Consider the following 16,951-nt stretch of genomic DNA (forward strand, 5'->3'; position numbering starts at 1 on the left):
GCTTTAGATTTGTTATTTAACATGTCAGAGCCACAGTTCATTCATCGATAAAACATAAAAAAGGATATTCTTCATATAGTTGCTTGAGATCTGGATGAAATAATTCTGGTAAAATTCTGAGCACCTAGAAAATAGTAAGTATGTGATAAATGCTTGTCTTGTCTGACAATTTCCTTACCTGTACAATGGGTCTAATAATTCCTGTTCGTAATGGAAGGCTCAAGTGTGTATTTGATGGGAATGGAATTTAAAAAGAATAGAAACATAAACATTTAACCATGGCTGCTTAAATCTTTCTATCAGCTATTATTGGCAGACCTAATTGTGCCTTTGTTTTCTTTTACTCAACAAATATCTATTACGAATCTCCTATGTTCCAGGTGTTGTACAGGTATTGGAGATATACTAGAGATCAAGGCACTGCATGTGCTTCTAAAACAGCAAGTCTATAGTTAAGGAGACAGTGAAGCATACTGGTAATTGTGATACAAAATGAAGAGTTCTTGGGGGGTATGGTAATAGGCTTTATTGGACTTTATAGAGAGGACACCTGATGCAGCATAGCAGGGAGAGAGTCAGAGAGAGATCACTTCCTGGACCAGTGATATACTTGAAGAAAATGAAAGGGCCAGTGTCAGTTAGTCAGATGAAAGGCTGGGATTCAGAGAAGAAGCATCTCAAGAAGAGGGAAGAGAATACATGAAAAGATTCCTGGTGGGGAAAGGCATAGCGGTACTAGATTTTGGTATACAATTCAGTAAGATTGCCTTTGAAAAGCACATAGTGAATTACCATACACTGTTATGTCATTCACCCAGGTACTGGGGTGAAAATCACATATTTTCTTGAGATATTTTCACAAAAGTGTTGGAAATAAAAACTTATTTCTCAAATAAGCCTTAATATTCCTGCATTTCATTGTGGTGTGAACTATGTCATTGATATCATAAATCCAGAACTTATTTGGATAATTTAAAACTTCTTCCTGGACACTTAATACTAAATTACATGGAATTGATTAATGAGCTAGGTTTTCAACCTTCTACTTCATTCTGCCTGTGTATACATTTTAAGTGAAAAAAGAAACACTTTGTTATTTATACTCACCTAAGTCCACATTCCATTCCTGTTGAGATTAGCAATTAAATTTCTAATTAGTTTTCCAAAACAGATTCATGGGCAAAAACATAGATACCAAATATAAGAAGCATTAAACTTTCCTTAAATTTAATTTAGACAATCAGAGTTTGTGTGACAATAATATAACAGTTTTCCATATGTAACATATAATTGCAAAACACAGAAATAGCAAAATCCCTTGGGAAACTTACCATCATTTCTCAATATTAGTGGTGTGGGTGGTCCCAGGACCTTGTGGTTTGTCACTGTATTCGTAACTACACAGGTATAATTCCCAACATCTGACTTTTCTACTTTGGCGATATACAGATTCCCAGTCTCTTGCGAAACGAAGCGGCGATTATCCTGATAGGAAGGGTATTCATTGAAGATCCAGGCATAACTCAGCTCTGAAAGCAAAGAAATCATCATTATAAAATTGTCTTCAGGCACTGGAATGCTACTATATTCATTCAAGTTAGAAATTCATATAGTGTTCAATGATACTTTTTCAGCCTGCTAAATATGAACAGAACGTAATCACAATCCCTTAAAGATTTTGCCAGTACTCCTACTGTCAGTCAGTAAGATTTTATTTCTAGAGAACTAAAAGGAATACACTGATAGGTGATTACAAGAAGTTCAACCTCTGCAAGCCAAGGGGATAAGCATTTATAGTTTGCTAAGCATGTGCCAAGCACCATGCAATACTTACTATGTTAATGCTCAAATTATAGACCCAGAGAGTCTATAATTTTGATATAGTAAACTATTTAGATCACTTCTTTCATTTTATAGATAATAATTGTTATGGTGCATCATAATGCCACATACTCGCATAGCACTTTGTGTTTTTCAGTACAGTTTATAGTTTTCCATAGCTGAGAAACTTGGGCACTGGGGAACAAAGTAACTAAATCCAAACTCTTGGCTCTGTGTAGGGACAGAATAATTCCTGGGTCTCAGTTTAGTCTTCTCCCAATGCTTCTTACTATCAGTGCACATTCTTACTCTTTTCTTACTTGTGTAGTTGAACTAGTTTTCCATTATTTGAGTGAGATCATAATTTAATATTGCAGCAAATACTTGCTAAACACATACTAACTGGCTGGGTGGCTGGTCCCAAATGTAAATGTGTACTTAAAAATATTGGCTGAAAATTTTATTATATTTATAAGAAACTGTGTATGAAAAAGCAGTCCAAGAGTAACTTTTTTGCCAAGTTATTCATCCCAGAATGCCAGTGGGATGAGTGTAATGGGGTGTGAGACCTGAAAACATCTGTTGCAAAGTTCTGATATTTCTTAAGAATTAGGTAAATGTTTTGTGAATGAACATGTGATCCCATGCTTTCAATTTCTGAGAAGAACCCTCAATGACAGCGAGCTGAAATGATGTGCTGCAGTGGACTACTCTGCTCTAAGGAAATCAAACGTCTTCAGCTCTAGGCATTCCATGATTCCTCTCTTTAAAGTGTGATCTCCAGATTTGTCCAAAGATGGAGAAGTGATATGGCAGCCACTGGCACTGATTAGTTAATGTGCCCCACTTTGTCTTTAAAAGTTACTTTGGTAGGGGAGGGGAAAAACCAGATGCAAAAGAAGATTCCGGTTTCAGAACCAGTTGGCTGAATTCTTATGCATCTTTCTTTAATAGAATCCTGGGCAAAAGTGTAAATGTATGCAGTGTCCTTGGAAAATGGGAGAAAGGTTTCAGCTTTGTAAAGAGAACACTAATGGCTATAAAGGCATTTTTGTTGTTTAATACCTAGATGAGTCCCACGCGTGATTGACCTCAATAACCAAATGTGCAACAGGAAACATATTCTGCCTAATAATCCACTGTTTACATACAAAGGAGGGGCCATGTGGATTGCTTTCCCTTTATCACTGGATTAAAACATTTCCGCATGTATTATTTTAGAGAGATATAATTATGTTTATATGAGAATAGTTAATCGTTTTATTTACACATATGCCTGTAATTATAAGTAACCCCATGCTGATGTCAAGAGGATGCTCAGTATAAATAAGCAAGTGCTTCCCAGAAAGCTCATCACTTGCTAAAGAAACTGAAATCTGGGGGAGGAAAGACCCTATAGTAGATCATGGGGAAGTTCAATTGGTATGGCAGTTTTTCTATAAATAACAGGAGATTTTGGGGCGCCTGAGTGGCTCAGCTGGTTGAGTGTCTGGCTTTGGCTCAGATCATAATCTCACAGTTCATGTTCGTGAGTTTAAGCCCCGTGTCGGGCTCTGTGCTGACACCTAGCTCAGAGCCTAGAGCCTGCTTCAGATTTTGTGTCTCCCTCTATCTCTGAGCCTCCCCTGCTCGCACTGTCTCTGTCTCTCAAAAGTAAATAAAAAATATTAAAAAAATTAAAAAAAGGGATAACATTAAAAAAAACAGGAGATTTTAACAAATAGAGCAAACAGCACAGTACTGTGTACTGCTCACTCAATTTGGTGTGTGAGTTTTGGGCAAATCAAATAATCTCTGAGCATCTCAATGTTCTCCTTTGAACAATGAGGAGAACGCTATCACCCTAATTAACTATAGGAGAAATGTAAGTATAAATTTGCATCTCCAAAGTCACAAGGTAGAAGTCAGAAAGTAATTTACCAGCACAATATTAATTAACCCACCTCTCTCCAAGTAAAGCTGTAATCAAATATATAAAACTGTATTTTCTTTTTCTAAAGACATTTCTCAACATTGTTGCTACTGGCCAGTGATAGCAACCTCTCTGAATTCTGTGGGACACGGCAACTATTAAGTTGTATGGACCATGGTTATCAGGAAAAAAAAAAAAAGAAAAAAGACATCATCTACTTTATTGTTTTTATAATTGGAGTTAAAAAAAAAGACCAAAATTCAAACCTGTATTACCTACAGAAGGACATTTAAACATTCTCACTTTCAACTTACTTTTAACTTATCAAGTAGGGATAATAATAAATGTGATGCAGGTACGTAGGGAGGATTCTTTTATGTGAAAGCACTCTGAATCATGAGCACATCTGAATCATTAAAAGTTAGCCATTTTAAAGATACAAACAACAACAAAAAATTACCTAAATTAACATGCTACTTGGCTATTTATAAATAAGCTAATTATTTTGATTTCACTGCTTTTGTAACATCAGTGACTCAGTGCTTTAGAAGAGGATACAAACAACCAGAAGCTTACACTGCAGCATTTCCTAAACTGTGGTCTTTGGAATGTTAATTTCTTGTTAATAGATGTTCTCTCCTCCCACCTATCCTAAATTTAGATGGTTTACTTGATCAAATGGCTGTGAGAAGACCTAGATTAAACAAAGTTTAATAGATTTTTGAATTTATCCTTTCAAGAGATTTTTAATATGCCAAGGTTCCTCAAATTCCTTACAGCATATTTAAGCATACAAATGTACTATATAAAATAATAAAATCTCTTTTACTAATCATAAGATCTCTTCATCCCCTCTACACACATATCATTTTCTTAAAACATCTATTAATAGGAAACAAAACCTACGTTGGGAAACCCTGAACAAATGGCAATGACGTCAATTCAAGAAACATTAAGCATAACTTGAAGATTATTAACTCTATTTCTTCAGTGGGAGGAGGATCATTAAATGAGTTTAAACAATAGAAAATTTAAAAAAATGTTTAGTAAAAATTATAATAAGCTTCCCAAAATATAATAATAATATAACACTGTAACCATTTTCTATGGTGTAGAAAAAGGAAAAAAAAACATAGTTTTCAAAAATGGTCTCAAATGGATTGTTAAAGATCATAACGAACATGAGTTGAACATGTGACCTTTGTAAATACCGTTAAGTCCTAAAGTACAAATGTCATTCAAAAACTCTTGGCTGTCACTGGTGAGATCATGCTGAGCCTCCTGAAAGGCGGGCATCTTTAAGAGATATTAATCTTTTTTTATAGAAAATACCACTACCTGTAAGTATCACATTTTTATTTTCCAGGACAATGAGGAAGGAGCATAAGAAATATAACACGATGGTAATGCAGACATCAGTGCAGGTAAAATGTATAGTAAAGCTAAAAATTACCCAATGGGTCACCTGTTCTATGTCTTTGTTTTAAAGACATGAAAAATCTTAAGCCTAAAAATGGTAAGGTCAGAGAGTCAAAAAGTGGCAAAGTAGACTACAGACGGTTCTGTAAGCTAGGTAAGCTAGGATAAGTGATCATGGTTGGTAGGTTAGGTGTGTTAAATGTATTGCTACTGACAATGGGTTTATTGGGATGTAACCCCATCCTAAGTCAAAGAGGATCTGTATGTAATAGTCCTTTTAGCTACACTCATTCCAGTGCTCCCTCCAGGAAGTAAATGACAGCTTTTCAAATTTGAAAGTAAGGAGCCAGTACTGTATCACTCAAACAGACACTCTAGTTTTCCTCTAAGAACCAAAGTCTATTTTTGTCAGAGCAAAACATTAATCCATTGAGTTAAATAAAATGCTATCAACATGCTGAAAAAGAGAGCCAAGTAAAAAAAACAATATAAATTCTCATGCACTGCAATGAACAAAAATGTATCCCATTCAGTTTGATTTCCTTAGGGACTCCTATGCAATATTTATACTTACTCAAACTTGACAGATTTCTTTTGATAAGTTTTCACACACTAATTGCTCTGGAAGTGACAGACAGTTCCTGTCCCATCGGCAATTTGTAACAACTCAGTAAATAGATACTTGGAATACAATGTTTAATAGATTGTGAAGCTTCTGATGCTCAAATAAAAAATACTGAGACTAGTTATAATGTGATATCCTTTAGGGAAGAAGGACCCAGTGATGGTTTTCTGACTTGTAGCATCCAAATCTATGGGAAATTAACAACAAAACTTTACTCTCTTACTTGATTCGTTTTTCCATATCTTTGGACCAAAAGCAAAGAATGTTGGGTTATTAGTTTTCAAATAAGACATCAATCAAGCAATTTTCAAATTTAAGTATTCATTGAGCAAATTCACCCTGTGATCAGAGTCCTTTGGATGGATGCTCTTAAAGTCTTCCTGATGCTAATTCCTTCCCAGAGTTATGTTACGCTTCACGACATTCTGAGTCCTGTCCAAGGGGTAGCACAAATGCCAGTTTTCAGAGATGCCTTTCTTAAGGCATCCTCAAAGTTTTAAATGTGAAAGGAAACTTAGTATGACCCCTTGGATTTTACAGCACAGGAAACTTAAATCTAGAGAAGCTACACACGCGGATCACAATCACACATTTGGTAAGTGGGTAGTCCCAGTATTCACAAGAGCTGATTCTGTTAGGAACCCATATGGTCCTCTCTGAATTTATTTTAAAGCTAGAAAATATCAGTTTTCCTTATCTGTAGATGAGGGATTACAACTAGATGATCTCTAAGTACCTTTCAGCATTAAAATTCCACAACTCTGTATGTATATCAAATCCCAAATCCTATTTTGACAAATGAGGAAAGTGGGATCCAAAGATACCCTGTAGCTTGCTAAGAATCACATAGGTCATTGTTGATAAAATCAGAACATTTGAACTTTTTATTTACATTTAAAAAAATAAGTAATCTTTACACCCAGTGTGGGTCTCAAACTTACAACCCAAGATCAAGGGTTGCATGCTTTACTGACTGAGCCAGCCAGGGACCTGCAAAACTAGAACTTTTACACACACACACACAGTACAGTACACTACATTTATTTGAATTAAGCTGTGTTATATTGTGTAGAAAAAAGGTAGTAGAATTAACAGTCAGGATATCTGGATTCTAGTTCTTATGCTATAACCACTTTTACTTTGATAAATTATTAAAACAGTATGAGAGTCTCCTTAGTTTTAGATATTTTATCAATACCTAATTCTACTTTTTCTATAGTGTTGTGAAGTCGAATTTAAACTGAGTTATTCTAAGCAGGTAGATGTCAAAATGTATCTTAAGTGATTCTATAGATAAAATAGATTATATGAATATATTCACTAGTTTACTTCGTGGCCAAATATTTACCAAACACCATCCTTTCCCAAAATCACTGAGCTCAGCTAAGCAATGGAATTGGAGACAGCATAACCCAGTTCAAAGATCCCTGGATTTATTGTCAAAATACATGGATTGAGTCTTGGCTTCAGTGCTTATCAGCTAAAAGTAATTTCCACTCCTTGTCTCATCTGAAAAATAGAAATAATAAAAAGAACACTTGCCCTGCCTAAACTAAGAGCCTAAGTGAACATTAAACATGGTGATGTCAGCTTTTAAGAATGTGTTTTGTGTGTTTTTTGTTTTTCTTTTTTTTTTTGCTTATAAATGGATTGATAAGTATTTTGTCTTTTTATGAACTTAGGAAAGATGTTATGAACTGTGGGTAGTCTAAGTAATTCCAGAAAAAGTAAGAATTGTACCAGAAACATTATGCACTAAACAGCACTAGTGATTTTGCATCATAAATAGGTGGTGGGAAAGCCTAAGAGTAGAGTGTCTTGTCCCACAAAAGATTTGTGAGATCTCCTAAAAGGGAGTGGCAGACAGACTTCTGGCTTCTGAGAGAAGATGCCTCTGGATAAAACCTCTAATTATACCAAGACCCTAAATGATCAATACAAAGTCATATTTGAACTGTCATACAGTCAACAGCATTTTGTGAACCACAAACAGAGGGGAGGTGTCTGAGAGAAGCTGAAATCTGAAGTGACAGAAGAGGACAGATATTATGCCTCTATTAATCATGACAAAGACTACTGGCCATTGAATGATTACAATGATGGCCGTGGCCCTATACAATGTAGGTTGCTGAAATCATGCTTGTGGCTGAAAGGACCCCTTGTAGACAAGTCTCCAGCATCAAGCAGGACCTCCAAAATTCAGAAATTTGTTTTTCTTTAGTAATTGGTTCTGAGTAGAGCAGGGATGGCATGTATGTATGTATGTATGTATGTATGTATGTATGTATGTATTTTTTTATTTATTTTTGAGAGACAGAGAGAGACGGCGTGAGCAGGGGAGGATCAAAGAGAGAGGGAGACACAGAATCTGAAGCAGGCTCCAGGCTATGAGCTAGCTGTCAGCACAGAGCCCAACGTGGGGCTTGAACCCACGAACCGTAAGATTATGACCTAAGCGGAAGCCGGACGCTTAACTGACTCAGCCACCCAGGCACCCCGGGATGGCATGTATGTTCACCTAGACCACCAGGTGCCACTTATCCACCCATGACTGACACCATAACTGACTATGCCACACACAAATTCACAATCATTCTCAATACAGTGCTTTAGGCAGTTATTGCCAATCAATGGATGCTGGCACCTAAGGTAAAAATTCTTCACCATCTTTGTAAAAGTGATTTAGGAGAAATGAAATGGTGACTGTGTGAGGCAAGGATTAGAAAAGGCCTAGTGCCAAACTCACACAAACTTGGGGGAGGCACTTCTAAAAATAAGCCTCCTGACTTTTCACTCAATGATTATTTAGTAGATGCTCTTTGGTCACTCAGATGTGAGAGTGGAGGTATAGGAAATATGATGTAAAAAGGGGCATCTTTGAGTCAAGTATACAGCCGACGAATGTTGCTCCTGTTTGTGGTTTACCAGCTCTTTCCTTTTATGGGTTACTTCTTGTTTTCTGGCCTCTATCTTATTGGGTAAATTAGGCACTTTTCTGGGGTGGAGATTTTCTTTAAAATTTTATAGGTAAAAGCTAAAGAATTTAACTTAAGGGTAATTTAACACATTGTCTTGAGCATAAGCCAAATATGAGTGTATAATAGAATAGATATAAAACCCATACAAATCAAAAGTGTATAAGGCAAGGCTTCAATGAAATCATGGGCTTGTAGCTCAATGCTTCAGGATATGTTTCCAGAGTCCCAGGGGTACATGCTGACTCTCTTTTGCTCTCAGAAATATATCAGTAAAAAAGTTTGGGAAATATCATCTAGGTCTGGTGTCAGCAAACTTTCATATGCTAAGGAAAGAAGCCATATTTTTGTTTCAACAGAACAGCATTCTTTTTAAAGTTAGCACATTCGACTCTGGAGTAGAGGCTGGAAAATGACGGCACACAGAATGGATTTAGCTTGCATAAGCGTGTGTGTGTCTTTTACAGTGTCACTTGCTTTAAAACCAGTAAAAATCAAATAAACATCTAGACATGAGGATTTTTTTGAAACTCAAACACAGCTCTGAGTTATCAGTCCTCAAGAGGAATCAAGTAAGTGCAACACAGCATCCTCTCCACTAATGGTTCTCCAACTGGAGTGAGCTCAGAATCACCAGAAGGGCCTTTGTTATCACACAGAATGCAGAGTTCCACACCAGGTTTCTGATTCAGAAGGTCAGGGGTGGGGGCTAAGAACGTGAACTTGAAACAAGTTCACAGGTACCCCCGGAGATTACATGGGGAGAAACGCTGCTTTAAAAGATAGAAACACACTAGTCTTGCACTCTGTCAGGGAAACAATGGCAGAGCTGAGTAGCAGGTTCCCACTTAGGAGAGGGTAGGGGTCCCCATGGTGCCACAGCCCTTAGCAACCCCTGCTTCTTATTCAGGCCCATATCGCCCAGTTGGCGATTTAGGTTGGGGCCTGTTTTGAAATACAGAAACTAAACACAAAGAAATGGAATTGATGCTTAGTTGCATGCTCTTGTTAGCATGAAAAGGGTACTGGAGAGTAAGGACAAGCAAATCGAAGTATTCTGATGGAATGAAGGTAGGGTTGATACCAAAACCATACAGAATGAACACTGGAGCTGTGTATGATTGTGATGTGTGGTGGTCCAGCCCTCTTCATGTAGTCAAACCAGTAAGGCTATTGGAGAGAGATGCAGCTTGAAAGGAGTATGAGAGGCAGATAAAAATACTGCTCATTGGGACTAAAAGGTATTTCAGCTATTTTTAAAAAATTGGCATTTAAAGAAATCAAAGGTACTACATATTTTATGAAGAACTCCAATTCAACATCCAAAGCACATCTGATCAGTATCAGTTCCCTAAAGCATAGATACCTTAGACAGCCAAAGTAAAATATAAAATAGTTGAGTGAAATGTGAAATGTGAAAACTGGGTACTGGTTAAAGAAATACCTATCAAAGTTCAATGCCCCATTCTAGAGAGAAAGCCACTCTTCCTCGGATGAGAATTGAGCAGAAGAAAATGAGATATAATTCTTTCAGCTTAATACTTAGGTCCTTTTCATACAATGCCTTCTGCCAGATCTCAGATTCTATCTAGGAATGTTGGGGGAGGTATTGCTGGGGGAAGGCATATATGGTCAGTTTCCATATCCTGTGGATTAGAATTCCATAGGACTTCTTGCTTCTGTGCCCATCTCACCATTACCTGTCAATGGCCTAAGAACATCCTGCCATTTTGTCAACTTTCCAGGCCAACCCATACACCAATGCCAAATTATTTGTCTAAAGAGCAGTTTTGGATCCCGTTCCTCCTCCCACACAAGTCCTTGTGATCTCCACTGCAGCCTGGATCAAATAAAATACATCAAGCTAGTAGTCAAACCCTTCCAAAGCAGGCCTTCAAATTATCTTAGTCTTAGCTTTCTATTCCTCTCTCCATGTAAGTGCATATTCGCGGGGAGTACTCTTCAAGCTATGCTCTGAAAAGCAGCAGAGAGACTGATTACTTTGTCACATAATACATATCTAGTTCCTCTGAAATCACCTTTAAATACAAAGAAAATGCACTATGGGAAGGCTCTGCCCACCTGTCTCGGCTGTAAGCTGACAGCTCTGTTTTTTAGCTTTTTTGTGATTTGCTCTTCCCAACAAAACTGTATTTTAAGAAATGTTTGTACTGCTAAGTAGAGTTGCTTAAGGTAAGGTGGAAAAACAGTCCCTGATACCATGATGTGCTCTGTGCTTTTCAATTCCCCTGCCTACGCCTGGCTGCTCTCTCTCAGGATGACCTTCCACCTTCTGCTTATCTCGACCATTACCTTTTGTTAAGAGCCATCTTCACTCCTGGAAAAAAATACATGGTTTCTCCTCAACAACCAAATAAACATGTGTTTCTTTTTTTGCCTCACAGCAACTACACATTATTTCACATATTAAAATTTTGTTTTTCCTATAATAGAATGAGAATGGTTCAATTACTTGTCTCTTCTCCAGCTACCAGATTCGAGTATTACTTGTGGACAAGAATACATATGGCAGGGGGACATACCCTTCACTTTTGTCCCTCCCATTATGTCATCAACTAGTGAATATTAGTTGAACTGAATTGGAATTCCAAAGGTCCCAAGTTTCCTAGAGCAACAATTCATTACTGAACTCTAGGCCAAAAGTGTGTAAGAAAGTTACCTATAAAGAAGAGTATACACTACTTCCATCAGACCACTGATTGTGAATCAGAATCACTGAAATCAGAGGAGGACAGAAAATCTATAATATCAGAATGTACATTTTCCAAATCAGAATGGCTAAGCCCTTTCTCTAAAATAACTCCTTTTTTCCTGACTCTCTGACATGCAGTTTTACTGAGTTTACAAAATGGCAGTAAGAAAAGATAACTAATTCATAGTCTTCCAAATACCTATGGGAAAGAAAAACTCCGTAAAAGCAGAGAGGCACACATGCAGAGATGGTTAGCCCATTCACCACAACAGACTAAATGACATGTGCCAATAAAACTCAAGTTACCAGATGGTACCTGGGTACTTGGATTGGGGGAGCTAGGGTTTCACATAGCCTTATTAGGCTACATCTTATAAGGACATGAACAGAACCACAAGTGGTTTAATTTTTTACACTTCAAAATACTTGAGTACCCATGATCTCATTTGTTGCCTCTACTAGTAGAGGAAATAAGTAGAATAAAGATTGGATCCACTAGAGGGACAGGGAAAGTGAGACATAGGAAAACAAGTCTAAGACCACCAAGAAAACCAGTGGAATTAGATTTAGGATTAAAGCAGACACCTTGGCAAAGATTTCTTTTCCTTTGCTGGAAGCCACTGCAATGGCACCCTTGAGCTTAACTAAGCCAGCAACAAGGTGTGTGCAGAGGTTATCATGACTGATGTTGCCAGGCCCTTTGCTGAAATAACCACAGTGGGGTTTCTTGTTTGCTTTTGTATACCACAGCACCTAATCCTGTGTGGCACTCAAGAGATGCTCAGAATTTCAGGGGACTAGATGACCAATTAAATCTTGAAATATCAGGATATACAGGTCACTTATATAGCAACATTTAAAGATATTTTCTAAGAAAAGGCTGCACACATCGTCATTAATAGAATTTGTGCTGTTTGTCACAACATAATCAAAATGTCTTATTACTTTAAGCTTAGCAATTTCTGAGTAGAAAGGAAAAAATATTCAATGTGGGAACTGAAAGGTATTCTCAGGAATGATTAACAATTTTGAGTAAATGGTAGAAGATGTCAGTTAAACTATAATTATTTACATTTTTAAAAGGATTCAAGCAGTTATCTGAGTAGCAGAACAAGTTCTCAAGCTATGTCACCAACTCCCACACAAGTCACTGATACACAGCCTTTTCATCAGATTATTAACTAAGTCTACACCCTCCTCAATTAAAGATGTGGTCTAAAATTCAAACAAGTGACATTTAAATATTGAGCCTAAATTAACCCTTAATCAAATTTGCCAAACAAATACTAGTCTTCATTGTAATCTGAGATGCTTTTTCATGTCTCTTCTTTGCATTTTGCCAATCCTGAAATAAGAACCAATAACAAAAGCATTTGGCCTGGTGGTCAATTTAAAATAGATCTGTCCTTCCCAAAGAAAAGAATTTACTTTTATTTGTACATTTATAAACACAAAAGATATTCACTGACAATAATGGTCAAGTTCTGCATTGAGATGTGGTGGACAGACCAGATGAAAAGTTAATCATCCTTGAGTTTTTCTTCACTATTTGGTTTACCATAAAAGGTAGGTTACACTTCTTGGCAATATTTCTTCCTTTGGTTCTCATGGTACCCAATCATCATTCTTCAAAGGCTAGTCATAGGAATGGGCATGAGTCTTGATATAGGCCAATCATATTACCTCATCCTCTAAGGCACAGTGATTGGTTCAGAAAGGTCATAGGACACAAGGCAGCCAATCAGATTCTTCTAAAATTCAATCCCTACAAACAGGGGCCTTTTTTCCCCCTCAGGTTTTGAGAAGCAGAGGCTGTGAGCACAGTGCCTCTGCCCATGTCTAATGTGCTAGAGTAAAGCTGATCTAAGAGAACGAAGCTACGACTCAGAGCTGACAGGCAAAGTAAGTGAGTAGAGGTGGGATCTGAGATACTAAGAAAATATGTCTTTCATATAAGCTGCTTTTTAAAAAAACATAAATAAATCTGTTCATTTAGAAAAATTCTGATACTGAGATTCTGTCCTCTAGATCAAATGTCTTGACCAATATAAACCCTTATTATTTCTTTTTCTACTTAGAGGCTTATCTTACCTCCCCTCTTCCATTTAGTAATGTCCTCTGCTTACCATTATTCCTAAGTCACCTCAGAATGTCCTTTGAAAAATAATTGTATACTATCTCCCACCACCCACTACCATCTAAAATTGTTCTTTAAATCACAGCACCTGGGTGGCTCAGTTGGTTGAGCATCCGACTCTTGGTTTTGGCTCAAGTCATGATTTCACAGTTTGTGGGTTTGAGCCCACACTGGGCTCTCTGCTGATGGTGCAGAGCTTGCTCAGGATTCTCGTTCTCCCCCTTCTCATCCCCTACTTATATTCTCTTTATCAAAAGAAATAAACTTAAAAAATTAAAAAAGAAAATTGTCCTTTAAATCACTGGCTCTTAGAAATAGTGGATTCTTGGGGTGCCTGGGTGGCTCAGTCCCTTAAGCCTCTGGCTCCTGATTTAGACTCCGGTCATGATCTGGCAGTTTGTGAGATGGAGCCCCATGTGGGGATCTGCTCTGACTGTGCAGGCTCTGCTTGGGATTCTATCTGTCCCTCTCTCTCTCCCCCTCCCCTGTTCTCTCTTTGTCAAAATAAAATAAAGAAATACACATTTAAAAAAAAGAAATAGTGGATTCATACCAATGACTCCTGTTATCTCTTTTATGGCAATATAGCAAAGACTTGGATGAGGGGAAGGTAGTTTCAGGAAAAACTTTCAGGGGAAAAATAACACCTGATCATCACAGTTCTCTATCTGATGTCTAAGTTTGTGTATGTGTGTGTGTGTGTGTGTGTGTGTGTGTGTGTGTGTGGACATATATTTAAATTAAATATCCTCACTTCAGATATTTTAAGAGTATTTTCTATAACCAGTCAAGTATGTAACCTAGTATTTGGAGTTAGACATATTTCTCTAGTCCTGAAACTTTGCCCCTTCTATAAGGTTCCAGAAAGTGACTTAAATTATCTAGGACTCGATTTTCTCACCTGAAAAGTAGGGATAATAATATACTTTATAGGTGGTTGAGAGGATGAAAGGCAATGTTGTAATAAGCAAAGCACTTACTTACAATTAGCACAGTGTCTAGCACATACAAGCACTCAATACATGTTAATGTTTATTGCTATTATTGCTAAAGCAAAGACTGTATAAAGAACTGCTTGATGATCTATATATTTGTTCAACTCCATGGTAAAGATCCATTCTAAATCACTCACTTATTTTTACAGACCAGATCATGATTTATAATTAATAAGGCTATGATGACATCTTAGTATAGTACTCATTTTTCTGAAATTATTTTCATTTTATAGTATTCATTTGACTCATCTCTAGGATTTAATATCTATTATCCAGGAAAGGAAAAGTGAGGAACACAGAGCATATTTAAAACTCGGCATTAAACAAAACTAACCCAGAAGACTAAATCTTCTGACCATTTGTGTAGCACTAGTATATTCATGTTAATAAGTTGAAGTAGCAAAATTGTAACTTAAACTAATTTGTTCTCTCACTTTCCAGAAGCTGAGGAGAGGGAGAATGATAAACATATGGTAGATAATAAACAAATGCTGTAATTGGGAAACTTAGCAGGAAAGTTATATTTAGAACTCAAGTATTACAGATGATAGCGGGAAAGCATCCTAGAGAAAATCTGCCTACGACTCTCCTTTCAGGAGCAGAAAGAGGTGCCTAGGGAGGCATTAACCTTTCTTGGTTGGTTTGGTTTGGTTTGCAATTAGCAGGTGATTAGGGCAGGACTTGGAATCCATGACCTTAGTTTTTATACCTGCTGCTCTTTTCTCATATAGTGTAGTTGAAAGGCCATAGGGGAGGAGGTGTCCTCCACCTCATTGTGTGATCCTGGCCAAATCACTTATTTCTCTTTCTCTCTTTACATTTTCTCACATGTAGAGAAGGGATAACCCTTATCTCAGAGGCTTGATGACCAAATAAGACCAAATACGTGACAACGATTTGTAAACGAGAAAACACTAAGCGAAGGTGAGAAATCATTATAGGACAGGGACTGCAAATAGATTTCAACTTGACTGGGGAGCTCTGCCTAATTGATATTGGCGCTCCAGAATGCTATGCTAGGGTTTTGAGGATGCAGTGGTACTCAAGGAAAAAGAGGTCATAACTGATCTGGGATGCCTGCCATGGTACAAGAGCAGGCACTGGAGACACATATGACAGGTATGCAGGGTGCTGCCGCTGCATAACTGAGTAGTCGATAGTCTGGGGAGAAGAGAGTCCTGAATGAAGAGGCATATGTCCTAAAACATACGTTTTCACCTTTCCATTCCCATAAAATGCAAAATTCTAGAAAATGGCTATTACTAAATTTGTGCATTACCATGAGACTAAATTAAATAATGTATGCAAAAGAGCTCAAGATGCTGTAAAGCAACACCCAGTAGATCTGGATTAATACTATTAGAGCATAAAAAATTACACATGCAAACATATCTTACTTATAGAAAGCACCTCTTTTATGTGGATGAAAATGAAAGTTAATTACCTCTCTATAATAGTGGCAAAACAATACAAAACTGATGTTCTCAAGTGAATGTTAGGAAAAATACGATTCACCCACCTTCAATTTCGAGCATTTTGCCTGTCACTTTAAATTGGCTAAATGTTTGACAAATGTTCAATAATTGACACAGCTTATCTTCCTCTCTCAGGCTCTTTTCCTACTCAATTGCCAGCATTTCTAGTTGCTATAGCAACTGTAAACATTAATGATTGTTCCGTCATGCCAAGGGGATTTAAACACATTCTTAAGTTAAAATTCCCTCAGGGAAAAAAGAGTCCATCTATCTCTGGAAAGATGGGAAATATTATATGATTTAAATTCCCTGGTTATTGCATTTATTAGATCTAAATACACAAATCTTCTATAGTTTCACATAGGTAATGATTTTTTTTCTTCCATCTGACTAACAAAAGGAGTTGTGGGAAATTGAGAAACTCAGCTTTCTCTGATGAAAGGGGAAAAAATGATCTCAAAAAATGATATAGCAAAAGCTGGTGGGGAGTTTTGAAATAAATGTCCTGAAGTTTCATGATACAGCATGTTGTTTCACAAGAATCTGGGTACAAATTTAAGTACCTCTAATTAAAGCCTCAGTAGTTTCAAGAGTAAAATTGTGGGCGCCTGGTGGCTCAGTTGGTTAAGCATCTGACTTTGGCTCAGGTCATCTCATGGTTCATGGTTGGAGCCCCACATTTAGCTCTCTGCTGTCAGTACAAAATCAGCTTTGGATCCTCTGTCTCCCTCCCTCTCTCAATCTTAATAATAAAAATAAACATAAAAGAATTTTAAAAAAGAGTAAAACTGGAATGAATATATCTGTCCTAACCACACATGTCACCCCATACAGCAAAATACACTAAATGCACAGAGTCATTACTGTATTTTGTGGCAA

At 37.1% G+C, this 16,951-nt stretch overlaps 1 protein-coding gene across 1 annotated transcript in view; it reads right to left on the reverse strand.

Moving 5' to 3' along the window:
- CNTN4 (contactin 4) overlaps window positions 1-16,951 on the reverse strand; it is a 474,897-nt gene that overhangs the window by 179,831 nt on the left and 278,115 nt on the right. Inside the window, exon 6 of the mRNA XM_029918576.1 lies at window positions 1,332-1,529. Within this exon, the coding sequence (XP_029774436.1) occupies window positions 1,332-1,529 (198 nt within the window). The remainder of the gene's footprint in view (window positions 1-1,331; window positions 1,530-16,951) is intronic.

This window comes from Suricata suricatta, chromosome 12, assembly GCF_006229205.1.
Source record: "Suricata suricatta isolate VVHF042 chromosome 12, meerkat_22Aug2017_6uvM2_HiC, whole genome shotgun sequence".
Lineage (NCBI taxonomy): Eukaryota > Metazoa > Chordata > Mammalia > Carnivora > Herpestidae > Suricata > Suricata suricatta.